The sequence below is a fragment of the Acartia tonsa genome, chromosome 10 (genome assembly GCF_053477335.1).
Source record: "Acartia tonsa isolate MP-2025a chromosome 10, ASM5347733v1, whole genome shotgun sequence".
Lineage (NCBI taxonomy): Eukaryota > Metazoa > Arthropoda > Copepoda > Calanoida > Acartiidae > Acartia > Acartia tonsa.
Window position 1 is genome coordinate 44,248,924 of NC_137269.1, and position 23,959 is coordinate 44,272,882.

The 23,959-nt window shown below is 32.5% G+C and overlaps 1 protein-coding gene across 1 annotated transcript; it reads left to right on the forward strand.

Annotated features, from left to right (window-relative positions):
* The first annotated feature begins 6,884 nt into the window (after positions 1-6,884).
* LOC145330126 (5'-AMP-activated protein kinase subunit gamma-1-like) lies at positions 6,885-20,296 on the forward strand. The gene is made up of 16 exons (XM_080174711.1): positions 6,885-7,125; positions 9,292-9,402; positions 10,235-10,366; positions 12,973-13,044; positions 13,366-13,406; positions 13,782-13,880; positions 14,269-14,367; positions 15,340-15,391; positions 15,787-15,898; positions 16,300-16,347; positions 16,744-16,857; positions 17,460-17,570; positions 17,890-17,973; positions 18,511-18,589; positions 19,253-19,361; positions 19,964-20,296. Exons 1-16 carry the CDS (start codon positions 6,944-6,946, stop codon positions 19,977-19,979), a joined length of 1,461 nt encoding a protein of 486 aa, XP_080030837.1. The 5' UTR covers positions 6,885-6,943; the 3' UTR covers positions 19,980-20,296.
* Positions 20,297-23,959: the final 3,663 nt, after the last annotated feature.

The window sequence follows — 23,959 nt, forward strand, 5'->3', positions numbered from 1 at the left end:
TGATGTAGCAACATTCGTTGAAATAAAATAAAATCATATGAATATTTAATCATAATGTGGTTTGAATAAATAGGTATAATAATATTAATAACTTTTGAATAACAAAAAGTTTTTAAATGATAAAATATCACACAAAACTGAATATTGACGACGGCCATATGTTTATTTTTGTTTACATTTGTATGTGTGTGTGTGGTAGAACCAACTAAAGGTACCCCGGCTGCAATCAGCTGTCTGTATATGTGTGTGTGTGTGTGTTTACACAGGCCAGCACAGACGGAATCAGAGACATGTTTTTATGTGAAACCGCTTACAACGCGTAAGCGGTTTGAATCGCCTGGTCTGTATCGAAGACCAAAAAAATTAAGAATTTTTTGGTTTCGATTTTTTCTATCAAATATATTCCTGTTATGCTAAAATTTATAATTTAAGCATAAATCTGTAGACATTTGTATTGTTTATAGGTTCTAGTAAATCTTTTTTTTATTTTTCTTCCCAAAAATGAGAAAATTAAGTTTTAAAAAACATCTATTAGGGCAAGAAGTCTATAAGCAAAGTAAGAATATTAAAAATCTATCTCCTATTTACCTAATAAAGGAAACTGAATATAAATTGCACTTTTAAATAGCCGTTTTATTGCTGCACAGTCTCTATTACCTCGATTTTTAATTTTCATCCTATATCAAGAAAATTATTTTTTAAACAACGCTTCCTTAACCACGATTTTTTGATCAAGAATATTGGTGCTAAAAAGAAAATCTATTAATTTTTCTATAAAAAAACTTATGGGATTACAAAAATGTGAGTGGTCAATGTTATTGTATTAAGCTAAAGCTTCTACATGGGTTCTACAAGAACCATATTAGCTTCCTATACTCTTTAACTTCAAATTGTCATATTTACCATGGGGATCTTAGAATACGAGATAAGACAAATTGAGGCACGACCCCAAAACAAAATTATATCCATCCTCAAGTATGGTTCTCAAATTTACCCTTTCTGTAGAATTAATGGTTGAAACGTTTTGGCACTAAAATTATTTTGAACCAATCATTTAAAATTAATTTATAGTTTCCAAAGTTATAAAACCAACAGAGAAGAAAACGTTATAATAAAAACTTTTGGGACTAACGCAATAGACAACCCAATGTCACCTCCCTCCCATGATTTCTTAAAATAATAGAATTATACTACTTTTATTAACTTAAAATTATAATTAAACGAATACGACATTTTTATTATAGTTGCCTGTCCTACGCGGTATTCGCACGTGAGTTTTCTAACGTAAACAAATATGGTGCGACCTTTTTGCGTATTAACCCTTTTTTCAACATTTTAATTGGTTTGTCACGTCTTTATTATATGGTTTTAGTGTTAGTTATGCTGTAATAGTTATTATAAATGCATACATAATATGGTAATATCTTATTTAATAATAAATATACTAAGTTAAAAATTTATATATGTATATGTGTATAAATTGCGTTGTATAAACGTTGTTGTGATTGATGCTACTCTGTAGCTAGCCAAGAAGTTCTGTAATGACTGATATGAATAATTTGGTTCACATTATTCGGTTTAACCCTTTTTTATCTGGCCTTTTCCCCTCCCCCTCTTTCTTCTTATTTCAGAGAGAGGAGGGGAGGTGATCGACACTAAACTGAATTTATTCGTAACCCCCCCCCTCCCCCCACTCAAAGTTTCTAACATGTCTTTTCATTGGATGGATTACACGCATTAGGAACTCTTACAAAATCTTGATTGAGTGGTACAAACTGACAATTAGCTGTTAAAATTTAACCCCATTAATATCAAATTCTTTCAAAGAGGCCGGTAATTTTGTTTTTAAGACAAGGCTGTACTTCAAATTATCCATTGTCTTATCCCCCACATAAGATTTCTGGTTTAATGTCATATTTGAATTTAATCGAGGCCGGTATAGAATTTTAAGAATAGTCAGTTTTTTTTAGAAAAATAATCATTCTACATTTTGTTTATGTTTTTATGTTTTTGCATTGTTCTAGGGATGGTTTTGGGGTATTTCATTTCTAAAGCTTAAGCCGGCCTTGATAAAAGATAATTTTAGGAAAACTTTTTGTCCTCTTCCTCGCTCTCCTTAAAAAAGCCCTTAGACGCTAGAGCTCAGTCGACAGTTTTATGATAAAATACCATTAACAATTATCTAATTAAATAGCTAGCTATAGACTTCTTGTTGTTAATCAGTATAAAAAATAAAACAAATTTATTATATGTTTAGGTTCCTAGTAGTATAAGCGACAGACTGATGGACCAAGAAAAATAAATATATTAGACATAATTATCATTAGTACAAAAATCTCCAGAAAAAGTTTCTGCCGTCTATCTTAAATAGGATCCGAGAAATTTACGCTTCACCCATGCCCTTTCTAACAGATTTACAGGCAAACATCTTGAATTCTAAACTAGCTTCATTATTATAAATTATTAAGTACGAGAAAGCTATTTTGAGAAATGTTTTTTTTTTGTGAATCTTTTTTATTTAATTCTTAAAATCTCAAATTGGCAGAACAGTCGGATTGCTCATTGCAGGGAATATTATTTTTGGTCTGAGTGGTAAAGTCTTTACCTAGAAAATAGGGACACTGCGAAGCTTTTTTTGGATGACTAATAAATTATATGTACTATTGCTTAATTCGAAATATGATATTTTAAAATGATAATCTTTATCTTGATTTCTAAATGAATGTAAAATTTGCAATATCAGCGAAATTTAATTCGGCAATTTCCTTATTTAGTCCTTTACCACCCCCCCCCCCCCCTCCTCTTTTTTTTCAGCTAACACGAATGTCAGCATCCAAAAGTGGCATAGAAACAAGCAAATAGAGCTAGTATTAGTGTAAAAACGTACCATTTGGTAAGGATAAAACAAATTTTATAAAGCACCACAAATCGCACAGCAACTGAATTTATTTCACTAGCGGCTACGCCCCTAGAGGCTTCGAGATAAACTTGAAGGAAGGGCGGTAGCCGACCCTCTTCTTGTTGGAAAGAAGAATCTTCTAAAGAAATATTTGAAGCCTAACTCAGACAGAATTACATCGTTAAAGGACCATTTGGCAATTTTGTTAACCTTCTAAAATAGTCGAGAATATAATATTTTCTTTTGGAACAGATTAATGATCGAGTTATAGAGTAGCTGCGATCTTAAGAATGTATTTCCGTCAGGTTTAAGGAAGCACCATTCATTGGAGAAATGTCTTACTAGTAAAATAAGTAATTCTACCTTAAGCTGATGCAAAATTTAAATAAGATATATGAATTATTTTTAAGAAAACATTAATATTCATTAACTATATAATTTGACAAAGGCATATATTTCATTATTTTAGTTTGTTAATCATTCTTAAGCAGTAAAGATAAGATATAGTTATTTTTAGTAGTGAAGATACTCTGTAATTAATGCTTTAATGGTAAGTCTGTCTTTTATCTCCAGTGTCTTTTGTATTCACAAGTAGAAAAAATTATAATTACATAATATTGTAAGTTTCTTAAATACTTTCTCTAGATTTTTAGTAAACAATGATACTCTTTAACTTACCTTTTCCGTCTGTATTGATAAGAGGAAACGCTATGTTTTGTCCGTCGGTCTGTCATAAACGCTTTGAGTCATTTTTTTATGGTAAACGTGATTATCTACAATAAAGCTGGATTTTTGGGTAAAAAATTCTATGACTAATGTAGACCCAATCATACATTTTTGTCTGCCTGTCAGTAATGGTTCTTTTCTAAATGTTGTTATATACATTTGCTTTACTACTTATAAATGTTTTCATCCTTGTTTAGAATACCATTTTGGTCTTTTATTTAAAACATACATGATTATCTTTACTTTTAAGAGAGTTGTCATGCTTGTTTGAAACGCAAAAAAAGTTTTAATTATTTAAGATGTTTCATCACGTTAAATGTGCATACAATAGATGTTTTATATTTAGATGGTCAAACTGGCCCTATATTCTAGCATGCCCTACCATTTTTAATTTCTTGTTATATATGACGTATTCTATTTTTAGCTGACACAGATATGATTTTTTATATGCTTTACATTATACGAGGGAAGAAATTTTTACACTAGATAATTTACCCAAGAAAAGCTTTATCCTAAGAATTAAACTATTTATAGATAAACCATGCGGACGATATAAAAGAATTTAGTCATTTCGAATCAAAATCTGTACTCTTTCTAACCAATAATATGGCCGGGTTGTTCCTCCACTGTTTTCCTATTGGCTTATCTAGAGAATATGTATCTAGATTATATCTATCTATTGTGGATACTTTGTGGTTACTTTCAGGAATAAATGGATAGGACAATATTATAGCTAATAATCTCGAAAAATACTGGTTCGCATCGGGTCTATTTTTTAATCTATTCATTCAGGATGGTTTTAGGATATTTTCCTGAATTCACCCGCCTTCCCCTAGAGGCTAGGGGTGAAGCAACTAGTGATAATAATAGGATGAATTATTTACATAGAGAAAATAATAAAAGAGAGAAATCAAGGTATTTGAAGGACTAAAATAGGCAGTGGGCCTAGAGGCCTATATTGAGCAATTGCCGCGCTGAATTTTTAATGTTATTCCACCACTTTTCAAAATGGGAATATCTTAAAATTATATATAATTTCAAGACAATTATAGTTACTGTTTGAAGCATAAATCTAATTTTTAAGGGATGATATAGAAATATTTTGAATTATCATCCATTCTGATGAAACCTAATGAAAGAATATAAAATTATCATTATTAATTTTTCATGACTTTGCTACTGACTTTAATCATAACACTCATTGTCAGCTTATAAGATTTACATTGCAGTCTATCTAACTTATATTTTTTAATAAATAAACGTTTTTACAAATTTAATATGAACATTTGATTGTAAATTATAATAATCAGTTTTTCAGTGCCATCTAGCTTTGGATATAGAACTAGAATATCAAAGCGTTCATAAATTTTTATTTTGCCTGTATTTTTCTTGTTTTGGATTTTTGTCACTAAAGGGCCAAACCCTGAGGGGTAAATAACATCACTTGAAAATGTTAAAAATATTGTAAAAACGAGTATTGTCTGAGAAAGAACATAGATAGCATTACAGATTATTCACTTATTTAGATTATTCAGTTATGAAATTTTTTATTTAATATTTAGCCTTAGTTTTAATGTATGTCTTTGAAGTAGACAACTAGCGAACCTGGTGGCTGAGAGCTAAACTATTAATTTTTTATTAGTAAACATTTAAAAGTTTTATCATGTTAATTAGATTTAAATATTACATTTAGGCTAATTTGAAAAAAAAATAAATTTTTGATCATAAAAGGTGAACCCTCCTATTTTTAAACTGGGCGAAACATACTTTTCTGCTGCACTAAGACCGTCCGCGGCTGTTTGTTTTTTAAGATTCTAAATCAAATTGTATTTTAAATATTTTCTTTAATTTTTTTTTAAAACATAATAAATTACAGAAAGATAATAATAATTAATAAGATAAAATTTTTTTTATTTTATTTTACATATATAGAATAGGTTATGATTAAGATGCAAAAAGCCGCGGACGGTTTAGATAAATAGCAGACAAATTATTTTAGTAGGGGGGAAGTAATATTTTACAATGAAATTGGGGTGAGTATTCATCCTCTTATCCTTTTTCCTTATGATTATTTAATAATCTATAAGAGTATAATCATATTTCTATATTCCTGGTTTACTTTACTTGACGCCGTGCAATGACGCAATTCTAATCTTTGCACGGATTTAGGATTTGGCAAATCATAAATTTCGCAAATATTGCAAGCTTAATCATGGTCAATATGTTTTTAAGTCGATGACGATAATATATCATTTCATTATTATTAATGTGCCTTAACTATCATAACCCTTCTGTCATAGTATATTTTTATCTAATCTGTTATTGTATAATATTATTGTTCTTTTAGTAGTGAAGCTGTACAAATTAAAAAAATGTTGTTAAAGTATCAAAAGATTTTTTAGGGGGGGGGGGGATCATGAGTTTTCTTTGCTGTCATTTAATTTTTTTGCAATAGGTCTTACTTGGAAATAAGTCTTAATAGAAAATATACAGAGCATCTGCAACTCAGTTTGTCCGTCCATTATTTTTTTTTGCTTTGCTCATTATTGATGTTGTCATCCTTGTTTATATACTAACTTGATTCAGTTTAAAGTTACGTTATTTATTTGTAAGTTTTATCCCTTTATCCCTGAACCGTGCATGCATGCTACTAGTTAAATTTTCAACAAAATTTTGCATCGCTGCGTCACTTTCCTACTAGCTATATGCCAGGGGCTAATGGAACAATAGATGGGCATTAAAAAGTGGCATGCATTCCATGTTTTTTATTTACGTTACTTTTCAAAAACGATAGGTACAAGAAAGTTTTTTAAGAATTGAGATATCTATATCTAATAGTTTAGGGAATGCGTTATACAAAAAAAATTAAAAATCATAGAATCTCATGCATTATTTTATTTTATTTTAAATGTCCCTAAATGTCTGACAACAATAAATTTTCAACTCCTCTGCTAGTTTAATTAAAAACTTATTCCAGTATGGCTTCCAAACCGATTAATATCCGCTGGTTTAAAATCGGTTCTCAGCCATACTGAAAAACAATTTTCTATGAATATTAAAATCGTTAATTTATTTACCCTAAGGACCTTTAAAACAAAACCCACAAAAAGTTTGGAAAACGAGCATGGCATTTGAAAACACAGATGCCCTGTTTCTTTTGGCATATTTTATCTAACTTTAAATTAAAATTGGATGTCTATTAATTTTTATTGTTATGTCTGCAGTGGTCGCTAAGCCAGTAACAACAGGCAAGACTTAAAGATTAGTTTTGCCACTAAGAAAAATCCTCCATTTCAGAAAGAGAATTGGGTGAGAAGAATGTCTGTGGAGTGTTCTCTTCCCCCGGAGACAGAGAAACTAGAAATATTTCCCTTTGAGCTCGCTGTCGCCCCCGGTCCCCCCGGGGGTGGGGGCGGAGGCGGTGGGAGCGTGCCTGTGGCTGTCGGTGGCGGGGTCAATGGCTCCCAACGGTCGAGTCATTCGTTGGGAAGTGCACCAAGGTAGTTTTAAATTGTAGCGCAGCTCCTCTATAATTTAATGCGTCTAATACTCGCGAGTCGCCATCCTACCATATAAAGTAGAGAGATTGTTTTTGTCTTAAACTTAAGATTTTAAAACTACTAAAATAATTGAATTATCCTTTTTAGGGAACTTTCTTAAAGGTCCTATGATGGTCTTAGGTTATTTTCTTTTTATATTTAAACCTTAGAATGGTTTTAGGCCATTTTCTGTCATCTACTTATCCGTTTTGAATAAGTTTCTAGTATTGCTGCCTATAGTTATACATCCAGGTATTTACTCGGCTACTTAAAGTAGAAAAAAGTTTCTGTTCTTTGCTTAGATATGGTTTATGTTTTCCTTGTTGTATATTTGTAGCATTATTTTGTAATCTTATTTAATGCTTTGCTTCATTATTCCTTTTTATTTTTATTTTGTTCTGCCTTTGTATCAATGGATCTAATAAAAGGATAAGACAATGGCCGATAAATTGATGTACATCCTCATTGGTGATACACAAAATTACCCCTTCTGTAGATTACAATAAGTGTTTGAAACATTTGAACACCCAACTTAATGAACCAACCAATATAAATTTAGTCCCTAAAGTTGTCAAGATAGGTATAAGAAAACGGAACACCAAAAATTTGGGGACTAGTGTAAAAAAACAGCCCAATGTCCCCTCCCTCCCTCTGCTTTGTATCTGTTCATTTTTTAAAAGCAAAGCTTTTCTATAATTAGGGTCGGTTGTACGTCCGTTTGTCACACACGGATAGCTTTTTTTTTATTAATTTAGGCATGATAGAATTGTCCTATCGATTTAAAACTATGCATGGTGGTGATTCCTTTAGTATGTAGTTAGGTACGATTTAGAATGCATAGCAACTCTATAATCATAACAAGAATGTCCGTACGTCCAATTTAAACATGTTGATTTTTTTACTTTTTAAACAACTAATTTTTATATGATCTAATCATCCGATTGATCTGATTTTTGGTATGTTGATTCCTGGGACAACAAAGTCTAATGTTAAAAGCAAAGCAACTCTATAATCAAATCCTAAAAATGTAAGTATGCCCATAAACATTATCCTGTATCAAGCAGTTTTTCAACAAATTTACTTACAATTTTGCTCCGATTTTTATACATATTCTGATTATTTAGTTCTGACACTATATATGTGTTAATGGCCGTCTATTCTACCGTTTTAGTGCTTCGCTTTTATGGATGTTGTCAACCTTGTTATTTACGCATTTTTCGTTTTTTATTAAACTTTATCACTAGGCAAAATTGATAATTTTATTTATTATGTTTGTTTTCTTATTATGAAGATAAGTTTTTCCTATAAAAACTTGTTTAGATTTAAAGCAAATGAAGCAATTTTTTTATTTCATTGTGAACAAAAAATGCAATTCAATTTATTGTGCTTTAATTTTCCTTTTGTGTACAATTTAAAATTTTAAAAATATCTAGACTTGACAAGTAGTTATTCTTGTAGTGTAGGAACTTGAACTTGATACATATTAGTGCTTCTGTATTATTACAAATAAAAATAACTATAAGATTAATTTCTACTGCTGCCAAGTCAAATGCGTGATTTTAATAGTAAGAGATCAAGGAATACCTGGCCAATAAACAAGCATATTTCTTTACACTGAACTAATAGAACTTTACAGCAAAGGCCGTGCAATCAAAGGATTGTATGTCTGGCAAATCTTCAAAACGAAAAATCTCAAGAATATTGCGATTACAATTTACTAATGTTAGAGAGGAAAAGGACATTGGACTGTAATTACAATGATACCTAAAGTTTTATAAGAACGTTATCGTTCGCTCAAAAAATTGAATTCTGATTGGTTGGTTTCAAACTTTACTTGTCGACCATTAATTAAATCTATAGAACAGGTAATTTTGTTTATCATCATTGGGTATGTACATAAATTTACTGCCCTTAAGAATTATCCCTTACTTAGAATCTCTAACAAATGCGCAACATAATACCATTTATTTCTTAAGTATTTCCCATATCTCAATTTTTGTTTTTCCCATTTATTTCTTAAGTATTTCCCATATCTCAATTTTTGTTTTTCCCATTTATTTCTTAAGTATTTCCCATATCTCAATTTTTGTTTTTCCCTATGCCAATAATTTGAATGTTTTGTTTTAGGCAGGTATATGGTCACCCAGAGTTGAGAAATATCTACAGTCAGGGGCCCGTTCTGCCGCCAAGGATTAACAAGAGGACAAGATCAATTTCCATTTCTTCAGAACATCACAGGTTCGAACACAGCCCTCTTTTTATAGCAACTCAGCTACTCTTTAGGTGTATTTGAACGTTGGACAGCTTCAGAATTATTTTTAAGTCTAGCGAGAAAAAAATATGGTTTTCTTTTATTAACAGGAAAGATTTTCACCAAATAACAACTAGGAATTAAGTTACATTCTATACTATCCTTATATAATATGAACAGGATATGTAAGTGTGTGTGTGTGTGTGTTTGCTTTCTGCCTAACCGCTGAACCCATATCATTCCCTCTCACAATGTAGCTTCTCATTGGATCTAAAAAGGTTTATTACTATTTTGGGGGAGAGAACTACCAAAGAGAAATCATGTAAAAAAAATTACCCTTCCCCCAAAAAATATTTTTTCTCCTATGCCACCTCTAGTGCCCCTAGAAGTCTCAAGGGGCGGAATCGCTAGTTAGTTGTATAGTAAAGTGGGAAACCTGCAATTCTTAGCCCAGGGCAAGGTAATAGATTAGGAATACGGCTCAGAAACGGTGAATAATACATTGCATAGAGGTATCTTATCCCTATACATGAGAATACTTTGACATTATATAATTATAGTAACAGATCTATAGTATAGATGTCTATACAGACAACTACCTCCCTTCCTTTTTCAAAGACCTCTTTCGTCTGCTTCTAAATTATTATCTGCTACTTGGCTGAGTTAATATAAGCGACACCATTGGTTGATTTTCAATGGCCCAATAGAAAGGTTGCACATTCACAAGGTGGTTGCGATGGGGAGATACAGTTATTTAACCCTTTCTTCCTCTAGTGTTTTACTCTAATATTATAGTAATAGTATTTCTTTATACAATAGGATTTTGAATGGAGTGAAGGGAAACTCCGCGGCCATCCTGTACAGGCAGGCGGATGGGACACCTGTTCTAAGGTCCCTGGCTTCTCTCAGTCTAGATGAGGACTCAGAGATGGATGAAAATGAACATATCATTAGGAGAGTTGAAACTAAAAATATCTATTCATAAAAATTAAAAAATTAAGTTCTGGACATACCTATTATTTATTTTATACTGAAAGCTTTTCTTTAACTCCTTTGTCTGTCCGTTCGTCAGTGAGTCAGACAATCAGTCCATCAATCAGTCCATCTAACGCTATAGGGGAAATATAATTTTCTCCGATGTAAAGTCAAGATAGAAGGCTGATTTTTGTTAAGATACCATACCGTTGAGCATCCAGTATGTAATATTATTTTGTCCGTCGGTCTGTCAGCCATGCTACAAAATATATAAATCAAAAAATAAAGTAAAAATACGTGAGAAAGATTTAAGATTCTTGATTTTAACAAATACTCTTCAAGTCTCCTCATCCGTATTCCCATCCTTAACTTTTAGGTATGCTTCGCTAATTATGGATGTTTTTATACCCAAAGCTTTTCTATAACTCAATTTGTCCATATCTTCAAAAGGGAAGGTGTGATAAGATATAAAAAATACTATATGTAAAAATTCCCCTTTTTTCTCGTTAAGCAGAGCTATTTTTAGTAGCGTAGCTACTCTATAATTCACTTTGTCCGTCCGTCCGTCCGTCAGTCAGTCCGTCCGTCAGTCAGTCCGTCCGTAACGCTATGGGGGAAATGGGATTTACTCAGCTCCTATAAAAGATAGAATGCTGAAATTTTTTGACAACATTCCCATCATTAAGGAGCACAATTGACTATAAAACATCATTGGCGTTCGGACCAATTTTTAGCAGGTTTTAGGCTATTTTTATATTTTTCACATTTTTCTCCATATCTTCAGTGTTTATGGTCCGATTTTCAAAATTTTTTCAGTTACAGATATCAAAATTAAATTTCCCGTCGTTTAAAGGAACAACCATGAAGGCCAGACTGCCTTTTTAGCAGGTTTTAGGCTATTTTTATATTTTTCACATTTTTCTCCATATCTTTAGTGTTTATGGTCCGATTTTCAAAAATTTTTCAGTTACAGATATCAAAATTAAATTTCCCGTCGTTTAAAGGAACAACCATGAAGGCCAGACTGCCTTTTTAGCAGGTTTTAGGCTATTTTTATATTTTTCACATTTTTCTCCATATCTTCAGTGTTTATGGTCCGATTTTCAAAATTTTTCAGTTATAGATATCAAAATTAAATTTCCCGTCTTTTAAAGAAAACAATCATGACGGCCAGACTGCCTTTTTAGCAGGTTCTAGGCTGTTTTTTTATATATTTAACATTTTTCTCCATATCTTCAGTGTTTATAGTCCGATTTTCAAAATTTTTTAGTAGCGTAGCTACTCTATAATTCACTTTGTCCGTCCGTCCGTCCGTCAGTCAGTCCGTCCGTCAGTCAGTCCGTCCGTAACGCTATGGGGGAAATGGGATTTACTCAGCTCCTATAAAAGATAGAATGCTGAAATTTTTTGACAACATTCCCATCATTAAGGAGCACAATTGACTATAAAACATCATTGGCGTTCGGACCAATTTTTAGCAGGTTTTAGGCTATTTTTATATTTTTCACATTTTTCTCCATATCTTCAGTGTTTATGGTCCAATTTTCAAAATTTTTTCAGTTACAGATATCAAAATTAAATTTCCCGTCGTTTAAAGGAACAACCATGAAGGCCAGACTGCCTTTTTAGCAGGTTTTAGGCTATTTTTATATTTTTCACATTTTTCTCCATATCTTTAGTGTTTATGGTCCGATTTTCAAAAATTTTTCAGTTACAGATATCAAAATTAAATTTCCCGTCGTTTAAAGGAACAACCATGAAGGCCAGACTGCCTTTTTAGCAGGTTTTAGGCTATTTTTATATTTTTCACATTTTTCTCCATATCTTCAGTGTTTATGGCCCGATTTTCAAAATTTTTCAGTTATAGATATCAAAATTAAATTTCCCGTCTTTTAAAGAAAACAATCATGACGGCCAGACTGCCTTTTTAGCAGGTTCTAGGCTGTTTTTTTATATATTTAACATTTTTCTCCATATCTTCAGTGTTTATAGTCCGATTTTCAAAATTTTTTTTAGTTATAGATATCAAAATTAAATTTCCCGTCTTTTAAACAAAGTAACCATGACGGCCAGACTGCCTTTTTGGCAGGTTTTAGGCTATTTTTATATATCTAACACTTTTTTCCATATCTTCAGTGTATATGGTCCAATTTTCCAAATTTTTTAGTTAAGGATTTAAAAATTAAATTTTTTGTCGTTTTAATAAAACAACCATGACGGTCAGACTGCCTTTTATCAGGTTTTTGGCTATTTTTATATGTTTTACATATTTCCCCATATCTTTGTTTATTTTGATGCAATTTTCAAACTTTTATGGGATATCAGTAACAAAATAATTTTTCCCATTGTTATGAGCATCTTTAATATAATTTACTTTGACTATCGTCATCATGCAAAATAAAACAAGGTTTCATGTTTATTTTATCCAATAAATCTATTCTTGATTTTAGTAAAAACCATTTAAATCTACCTGTACGTATTCCCATCGACGACTTTTTGTGCTTCGCTACTTATGGATGTTGTCATCCTTGTTTTAAAATTAAAGGCAATATGGATGTTGTAGATTCAACTTATAATTTGTCTAGTTTTTTCAAATGGTACAAATGTTATGACCTGATGCCTACATCTGCCAAACTGGTTGTTCTTGATACGAGGTACCTAATTGTGAACTAATTTTTCCGAGATTTTTTAAAATGGCACTTCATACTTAATTACAAAATACATAGTTAGAACTTTTATTATGTTGTAAACTCCTTTTTTATAATTATCTGTTAATTACCCTAACACAGCGCTACCCTAACCCTGTGGGACTAACCAGTATCCAATATAACCTAACCTTGCCTTACCTAAAATAATACCTAAATAATGTTAAAAATACCCCCCTCTCCCCTCCTTAAAATAAATTAAAAGGGGAGAGGTTTCTGTTCTCTACAAGGCACTTTTATTTGTTAATATATGTTATAATTTTTGTTTAGGTTGATTGTAAAGAAAGCTTTCTATGCCATGGTTGATACAGGTAGCAAATAAATCAGGGCTCTGCAGCCGCTACAAAGCCTCAAAAGGGGAGGGTGGGCGTGACACTTTAAGAAATCAAAACTAAAAAAGAAAGGAACCCAACTAAAGATTTACAGCACTGCAATTTGGTTAGAAATAGGGATTGCCATATTTAGGTCTGGTTTAGACTTGAAGCTGATTTTAAAATTTGTAAAAGGTTAATTTACCTGAAGCCTATAGCCGACTGATTAAGGCTGCCTAGTTCTGAAATAAAAAAAAAGAAAACTAGCAAAAAATATGTTTTAAAATCTTTTATTGCATACCTACTTAATTTTTTTTTGAAAAGCAAGAAAATGTTTAATTTAATTACTACTAAGAAATTGTATATTTATTATAGGAGTTCGAGCTTGTACATTGTGGGACTCAAACCTGCAACAGTTTGTGGGTATGCTCACAATCACAGATTTCATTAGAATTTTACAAAATAATTATAAAGGTAAATATGATATTTTTTATTTTTAAAAAGAGAGAATTCACTAATTTAGAGAAGCATTTTTACTATCTTTGTTGAATTTGTCCTAAATGACTCTTTTCAGCTCAATAGCGAATGCGCCTCTAGCATCCTGTGGACTGTTTGAAGGGGGGGGGGGGGGGGTTGGATATTAATGTACCCTAAATCCAACCCATTATTTTAATCTAAAAAAAATTGCCCACAACTAACCCGTAGAACATAAAAAAGCTAGCAAATTGCTTTTTTATTCTCGGACTTGGCTGTGTTTATATTTCCTATGCTGTTAGCTGATTTCAAATCGGGACAGGGTCCCCGCCCGGAGGTGAGAGTTACATAGCTTATGCCTCATATTTACTTTAATGTCTTGCTTTAGGACAAGGACAAACCATGTCCGCCTTCGAGGAGCAGAAGTTGTGTGATGTAAAGGGTGTCAACACAGATAAACCAACAGATGTCTACCATATTTATCCAGGTAGGACTCATTATCCAGGGAGGGAGGGAACACTACACTATAGAAATCACTGATACCCAAAGATTTATAACTCAAGTTTCTCATTCGTACTTTTATTAACTGTAATTGGTAAGTTTCAACTTTGCAGTGTCTAAACTTCAACCAATTTTGATCTACAGAAGGGTTAATTTTGTTAACTATCATTGTGGTTGCAAATTAAGGGGGGGGGGGAGTTTTGACACATTTGCGTAAACCTGGCACCTAGGCTTTATCTTTGAACTGAGAGGATAGATTATTAATGATAAAATCATTCTTATATGATAAATTTCACGAAGTTTTAAGATTTTTTGGCTAGGCCTCCAGGTTCCGGAGCTCCAGGCCTCCAGGTGGTCTTTGTACAGGTAAAAATAAAAAAATAATAAGTTACAAATCAACTTATGAAACAAAATATGCATCTTTTTTCTTCAAATATGTGAATAATATTAAAAAAGATGCATATTTTGTTTTATAAGTTGACCTGTAACTTAAAAAAAATTTTTTTTTTTCATTTTTACCTGTACAGAGACCACCTGGAGGCCTGGAGCTCCGGAACCTGGAGGCCTATCCAAAAAATCTTAAAACTTCGTGAAATTCATTATATAAGAATGATTTTATCACTAATAACCTATCCTCTCAGTCCAAAGATAAAGCCTAGGTGCCAGGTTTACGCAAATGTGTCAAAACTTCCCCCCCACTTTATTGTCCACTGTCTTATCCCTTAATATGATATCCCTGGATTAAAAAAAAAAGATTTTTTACCTCTAGATCTTTCTTTTTAACCAGTCCTTTGATGTTATTCATGTGATAATTTAAGTCCGTTTTTGGCCCAAGGCATTTCCCCTGTTGTTCCTAAGAATGTAAAACTATACTATCGACTTAGAAAAGGGTACAAATTACAATACACCACTTGGTATAACTATAAAAACATGTAAATATCTCAATCTTTTTTTTTAGAATCATCTCTGTATAGCGCAGCAATGACGTTATTAGAAAAAAAGATTCACAGGCTTGTTTTGGTTATCCCTCTTAAGTTAAATCAAGTTAGATTCAGGAAGGAGGGGACATTAGGCTGTTTATAACACTGCATTAGTCTCCCAAAGTTTTATTATTACAATGACGTTTTCTTATTTCTTGGCTTATCAACTAAACTTTAGAAACTTTTATTGAATTTTAATTGGTTGGTTCATTAAGCTGAGTGTCCATCCAAACGATTTAACAATAAATTGTAATTTATCGGCCATTGTCTTATCCCTGTAGATTCCTATTTTTTTGTCAGTGTAAATGAAATTTAGCTTATCTAAACTTCTTAGTTTGTAAACTTCAGAAAATAATATCTGTTCATAAAAGGACAGTAATCCTTCTAAAAACAAACATATAACCAAACCAAACCAACACCACCAGGTTGCCAATTATTGATCCCGCGAACGGGAACGTTCTAGCCATCCTGACACAGAAACCATTCATTAAATTTCTTTACAAGTTCTTTCCCAACCTCCACAGAGTCACAGCGCTTCAGGAAATTATAAATACTTTAATTCAAAATGTCCATCTGAAACTTGATTAGATTTTCTCGGCTTCTATTATGGATAGACGACTTGATCTTCTTGTATTTTTATTATCAGCGTCCCTAGCAACTACGGGAATAGGATACTTTTACTTAATCTTGATTGGTTGGTTCAAACTACTTATATCTGAACTTTTGAACTAGTAATTTTAATCTAAGTAAGGATTAATTTTGTTTTTCATCATTGGGTAAAGTAATGAATTAAAATCCCCTTGACTAACATTGTGTTTGATGCACAAAAATAATTTTCCAACCTTATAGAAAATAAAAGCAACAGGATGTATATCTGTCTGTCTGTAGCTTAAGATTTCTCTAACCGCTGAACTGTAAAGAAAGTATTTTAAAATTTGCAGAAGTCAATAAGAGAAGCTGGAGTTGGCACTTTTCATAACATTAAGGTAACAAATTAAGATTATGCAGGATCCTCTTAAATACATATTTACAACAGAAACTCTATAAGTATGATCTTCACGGAGGCAGATAAAATTGGGCGGTTTATTACAAAAGTCCCCAAATTTTAAAGTTGAACAACTTATGTGACTATTATTGATTTTTAATTGGTTTGTTTATTAAGTTGGACTATTGTACGAGTCCAACTATTAATTATAATTAACTCCATAGAAGAGGTAATTTTGGGAATTTACATAAATATATTGGCCATTGTCTTATCCCTTCACTTGGTGTGAGTAAATTCGAGGTAACAGAACTGTAAGCAAGTAAATCCGTCAACCACTTATCCAACACGGTACAAACAGGAGCATACAAAATATTTTTAATCTTTAATCCAATTTTAGGTTGCAACAATGGACACAACTATCATAGGAGCTTTGAACATTTTTGTGGAGGAGCGAATTTCCGCTCTGCCCATCATCGACACAGATGGCAAGCTCATTCATATCTACTCCAAGGCACTTTCCTAGTTCAAGAGGGGAAATAAACAGGGCTCGGCAGTTGCGCGTAAGCCGCTTGTAAGCCTCATTGAAATCGTCATATTTTAATTTTGAAATTCTGCTGGATGTCTAAATTTGTTCTTAAACAAACAATCCAATATAAACTAACATTTTTTATTGAAAAAGTTTACTTTTGTGTCACAGCAAATTGAACTCAACAAAACATTTTATGACATATATAGTCAAAAAATGCTTCACATTTCGAAGTTTTTTACCTATATAAAACCATGGTAATCTTTTTTTTAAATCGATATAACGATATTAAACATAAACCTAGTATAATAAGCAAAAAAACATTTAGAATCACTGCTGGAAGGTGCTTAGAATCTTTTGCTATCGTTCGTGCATACTCCTCTTTTGTTATTTGCACACAAGCAGATTTGTTTTAAGTCTTTTGTGCGGCTGAGGCTGAGGTTATGTTATATTGGGTAGTTTGCCCCAACAGGGTTTAATCATAGGAAAATAAATCTCCCCCCCCCCCTTTCTTATTTTCAATTTTTAAAAAATAATGTGGGGGAGGGAAGTTGGTATCTTACTCTGCAACTAGGTAACTTTCCAAGTTTGACGTGATCAACCTGGCCGCTGAGAAGACCTACGCGTACCTAGATGTTAGCCTGGCAGAGGCGACACAACACAAGTCAACATACTTCAGTGGTGTTCATACATGCAAGGTTAGTACCTGGATGTTAGCCTGGCAGAGGCTACACAACACAAGTCAACATACTTCAGTAGAGTTCATACTTGCAAGGTTAGTACCTGGATGTTAGCCTGGCAGAGGCTACACAACACAAGTCAACATACTTCAGTGGTGTTCATACTTGCAAGGTTAGTTAACCAGTTCTCGGCAGCCGCGACTGAGACTTAAATGTAGGTTTAGACGTCCAGCTGATTTGAAATTGTAAATTCAGTCTAATTTTGCTGATGTACATCAATGCATCATCCATTGTCTTATCTCTGAATATCCCGTACTTATTTTGAATGATATTTTAGGGTGATGAGTCTGTGTTTACTGTGATGGAAAGATTAGTTAAAACTGATGTTGCAAGACTGGTTGTAACAGATGATAATCAACAGGTATTAAATTTACACCACCATACTAAGATATATCTAGAAAAAAAATGGGGTATAGTCCCTTTAGTGGCAACGCCTCTTAAGGGACGTTTCGTTACATTTTCACAGCGGCTTTCTTTTATTTCTAACCCCTGCGTACTCGTAAGGGCTCTAACCCAGCGGGGCCAATTAAGGGGCAATCACCTAACTTAACCTAACCTAAAATAACCTATCAAAAGCTACTGTGAAAATACGATGAAATGCCCCTTAAGAGGCTTTGTCACGAAAGAGACTATGTCCAAAAAATGTCCTCCCCCATTTTTTTTATTAAAATCAGAAGAGATCGACTTACCCTCCCCCCCTTCCTCCCCACCTTGAGTTCCCTTAGGGGCGTAGTCAAAATAAATGCCGACATCCTGCGGTTTCAACATTTTTAGCCTATACTGTAGTAGCCAGAAAGTAGCTCTTTTAAATTTATTTTCATTTACATTCATCATGTCGAGCATTGGGTTCTTACACAAACCTTTTCCAAAAAAATCCTCAAAAATTTTATATTTTCAGGTTGTTGGTGTAGTAACTGTTTCTGATATTATTTTCTACTTGATCGTCCATGGAGGGGAAACTGTTAGCAATTCTCCAGGTACACTAATTAAAAAAAATTATTGGGTAAATTATTTTACAGTAAGGCTTCGAAACCGATTAATATCCGGTGGATAAGAACTTGTTTTCAGCCACACTGAGAAATAATATATGTATAGTATTACAGAAAGTTTTCCACGAATATTAAAATAATAATCATAAGAATAAAACTAGTTTTCTTAGCCCAGGCCTTTGGCCACGCAGCGCCTAGAAAACTCATTTCAATCTAATAGTTTTTCATTTTGATATCCGCGGAAAGCTGACTATTATACGATGCAATAAATAACTATTCTCTTCTTTCCAGTCCTAGAAGGAAATTTTATCTATAAATCAGGACAAAATCATATGTGAAAATTTAAAAAAAGATTATTTAGTTCCTCTATCCAGGGATCTAAAGGGATAAGTCAATTACAATCAGTGGTTGAAACGTTTGGAAACCCGACTGAATGAACCAACCAATTAAAATTCAATAAATTCCCAATGTTGTTAAGCCAACGAATAAGAAAACTTTACTATCAAACTATTGGGAAAAGTGTAATAACTGCCCTATGTCACCTCCCTTCATCTACTATCAGATTTAGTGGGCGCTCATGAGATCAAGTTTTGAAGTGTTTTCATCCTGATCACATTTGACAGCAAATTTTCTAAATATTTTATTATTTAGTTCTTCCGTCAGATGTTGCTAGTGTAGCGCGGGCGCTGAGTAGAACCAGTTTTGGTGGCTCTATCTCCAGTGGCGGCAAATCTTTAAGCTCAAGCTATTCCCCTCCAAGGTAAAAAGCATCTTAATCTCTCATGGCTATATCTATATCCAAGCTATACTAAAAAAATCGTTGACATGTTATAGAGCAACTCCATGTATTCTGGATAAACTAGGCTTGTGGGATTATACCTGGAACCTAAAACTGACAGAAATGGTCGTAGTGGACACTTAACCTAACCTAATTAAAAACCATCCTAAAGGTTTTTTTTACATGCCTAACATCTGCGGGGGGCTTATTTGTATATTCATATCTTAACCTATCCTAACCTAACATGTATAGAAATACTTGATTAACTTTTTTTAACACTCCTGCGTTTCTCCACTCCGACATTTGTCTCTCCTGCGTTTGTCCTGGAAATGTTAATAAACAAATGTCATCATGTACTGTAATATACTGTAAAGTACTGTAGAAAAGTATTGTTCTAGCTTTACTAGAAAGAATTATTTAGTTTAAAACAATTTTTAAAGATCGTTTTTTTTCTCTGAGCAGAGTTTGATAATGTCCATGTACAGTGGCTGCTCCTAAAACTCATAACAGATAATAATTTTAATCGATTTAGGTTAATTTTGTCAAAATATAACTCATACACCTAACCTAAATTTCTGTTCAAGTGTGTTCAACGTATGAGGTCGGCTTCCAAGCCGTCGCCGACATCCCAAGTTGGCCCCGGCCTATTCCGTCCCACCAAGAGAACCGGTTCTTCCAGAGACAGATAATGGCGGCTGACAGTGGAGCCGCCGGCCGCGACGCGACTATGGCGTGGCCGTCATTGGGCCGCGAGAAACTGCGGTCTAGTTTACCCTTTGTTTTGTGCAATATTAGTTTCCTTGGCTATATAAATATAACATTAAGATTATCATAAAAATACAAGGTAAAAAAATGCTTTTAAAGTTTATAAAAGAAATCTACAAATAACAAATTATATACATTTATGCTTAAAGAAATCCTATTATATAAAGAAGTAATCGTTTTTTGTCTGTCCCGAAGGATCTCGCTAACAACTGAACCGATATTGTTCTCCTTTACAGTGAAGCTTCTTATGGGTCCTGGGAAGGTTTTAATACTTTTTAGGGGAGTGTGTCTTCAACACACCCCCCCCAAAAAAAAAATATTTTTAAAATCTTTTGAAACTCAAATTTAAAATTAGATAAGGTCGACTTTTCCCCTTCCTACCTTAAGTGCCCCTAGAGGCTTCTAGGGGCGTAGCCGCTAGTCTAAAATAAACACCTAAAAACTATTCTTTCTTATACAATTGTTGATTAATAGAAAAGCATTTAAGCATATATACATAGAAGTAGAAGCTATGCATTGTTAAGGGGCAAATACGTAAGGGAATATACATACATACACAGAAAATGTATGTAGCACAATTGTAGGGTAGATTGGAGCAATATCCTTATACTAAAGTAACAGGATGTCTGTTTGTCTGTGTGTTTGTGTGTCTATTTGGACCGAAGGATCTCGCTAACCGCTTAACCAATCGGGCTCTCCTTAACAGGGTAGCTTCTCATAGGTCCCGGGAAGGTTTATAACTATTTTGGGGGAGGGTACCACCACCCTCTTAAGATAAATCGACCATAGACCCCCCTCCCCCTCCAAGAGGCGTAGCCGCTAGTTTAATATAAAATAACAATAGTTGGAATCATAAAAAAGTACCGCGGTATTCAATTCATATCAACTCACTTAGGTCAACCCTGTGACATGAGTATACTTTTTATATGATTCCGGCTAATGCTTTAAAAAATCCAAATAAAACTCTCAAGCTACCTAACCTATTGCTCAGCGCAAGGAACTAAAATACAAAGAATTTTGAAACCTTTCTATTTTTAAAGACTTACAAATACTATTTTCTGCCATAATGTTACTGTAAGTCTGTTATATTCAATGCATTATTTTATTATCTTACATTTACTTTTTCAAGTCAATTTTAATATTTGTTCAGGTTTGAAGGGATTGGTAAATGGACACTAAATAATTTTTTAATTTAATTTTTTTAATGATATGGTTGAAACTCATAGAAATATTTTTCCAGTGTGACTTTGAAACCGTTTGATATTCGCTGGAATAGATCCTGTTTTCAGCCATACTGAAAAATTATGTATAGCATCGTACTACAGAAATTTTTCACGAATATGAAAATAAACATTATAAAATTAATACTTTTAATTTTTGTTAGACTGGTTCTTTCGGTCACTTGGGTCTAATAAAAAGGGTTTCAATCTCATATTTTTTTATTTTAATATTGCTGAAAGCTCTCTTTAATACAATGCTATAAATAGCTATTATGAATATTCTTTCTTTTAAAAGATTTCTATATAGTAACTAAAAAATTACATTGGGCATTTTTTCCACACATTTACCTATCCCTTATCCCTGAGAACTGCACCTATTATATTACAAACCATGATCATGAAATATTAGGGCATTATAAGTGCATATTATTGTATTTTTTAAAAATACGAGTACTGATTAATTTTGAATTGTTAAAGAAAAGATATTGCTCTATGTTTTTTATGTTTACAAAAACTAATGATACCAAATATTTTAACGAATTGAAATAGAATAAGCCTTTTTCCAGTATGGCTTCGAAGCCGATTAATATCCGCTGGATTAGAACCGCTTCTCAGCCATACTGAAAAATCATGTATAGCATCGTATTACAGACAAAACTGATATTTTTTTTATTTTGATATCTGCGGATAACTGTCTTTAATTCGATGCGATAAAAATATTTTTCTAGGATATAGGTGTTATTTGAGATGACAATAAATCACATTTAAACATGTTGTAGAAGCCATCAATCTTTTGTCTTTAATTCTATGAGAACTGGTGGTGTTAATATCGAATCTAATATCAATGTCCGGTGAACGTCCAAAGGTGAAGAAAAGGCAATTTTTAGCCGCCCTATTTTGCTGTTTTTGTATATAGAGTAATGGGATCCAGTGCAGTTCACGGTAAAATCTCCAAAAATCTACAACCTCCAAACGGCTAAACGTACATATGATATTATGCTCGCACAAAATGATGCACTGGGAAAGCTTGACTTAGAAGCACACATGAATTAAGTCTTTTTCACGCATTTAAGTGCGCCGCGAGATAACTGTGCATCATTAACAAATGTCTATTCCCATTTATTTGTAATCCTTTTGTGGGTTAAAATTTTGTGCGATTATAATATATACACTCAGCCGTTTAGCCTTTAAAGTTCATAGATTTTTGGAGATAATCGATACCAGAAACATTTTACGTGAACTGCACCTGATCCGAGTAAAGATAACGTTTTATGTGTTCTTTCATATAATTAAGTATTGTAATTAAAATATAAAATATGGTATTCTTATTTGATATTAAAAAAATAAAGCTTTTTTTTAAAAATGCCGCTGTATAAGACAACATTAAAAAAACGTTTATGATGCGCGGCTAACAAAGTTTCATTCAGCGAATAATTTCATTCTGATTTTAATTGTATATATTAAATATGAGGAAGGGGTATAGTTCTCGAAGAGGATTTAACTTTCCGCCGGTACAATCAAATTATTTAAGAATAGTTATTCATCGCAACGTCTTATTTTAGACACCTTTTCGCGATTATTAAAATGAAAAATTATTAAAACTAGTTTCGTTAGCACCAAGGGTCGAAGTCATGGACTTTAAAAACTGTAATTAATTTGTAATTTTTATTTTATTATTCGTGGAAATTTGTCTGAATTACTGTACGATGATATACATTATATTTCAGTTTGTCTGAAAACCGGTTCTAATCCAGCGGATATTAATCGGCTTCGAAGCCATACTGGAAAAGTAGTTATAGTTCTTTTTTTTCCGTGTTGATTTTAAAATCCAGATTTTACGTTAAAAGATCTTTAGTTGTATAAATATTGGTGGAAAATAAATTATCTTTAGTCACCATATCCCTCCGTTTCTTGTTTATACTGGTTATAAATATATATATCTGGTTATAGTATTATCATTATTATAGTTATCGTGTGTCTGTTTTCTTTACAAATTGTTATATTTTTTTATTATTTCATATTTTAAAAGAATATGTTTAATCTTATAATGGGGATGTTTAAATTATTTTTTTATTAAAACTATGAAATCGTATTAGATAATTTTTCCGCAGATAGTAAAATTAAATAATATAACAGAAGAAATAGGTCCTTTAAATAGGGATTAACTCTTTTATTTTTATTTTATTTTTCGTGGAAAATGATATGATATGATACATGATTTTAAGGACGGCTCAGATCATGTTTTATTCCAGCGATTAATCGTATTTAAGCTTCAAAATACACATGGTGGTTAATTATGATTTAATGGGGGCAGAGTGCACAGCGATTATTAGGGGTGGGGGGGGGGGGGGGTGGAACCAGATGGCAAAAAGGGGGAAACTAGTCCTTTCAAATTTCAACTCCCCCCTACCACACGCCATGTAATAGGCATTTTTGACATTTCCCATAAATTGCTAAATTTAATTCTTTTGACAATATGAAAATTGATTATAAGTTGTTAAATTTGTAAATATAAATGAAAAATGTGATGAAGAAAATATATTTTGTGATTGTTTACCTAACCAGTTATTTAGCCGAGCTAAATCATATTTATTC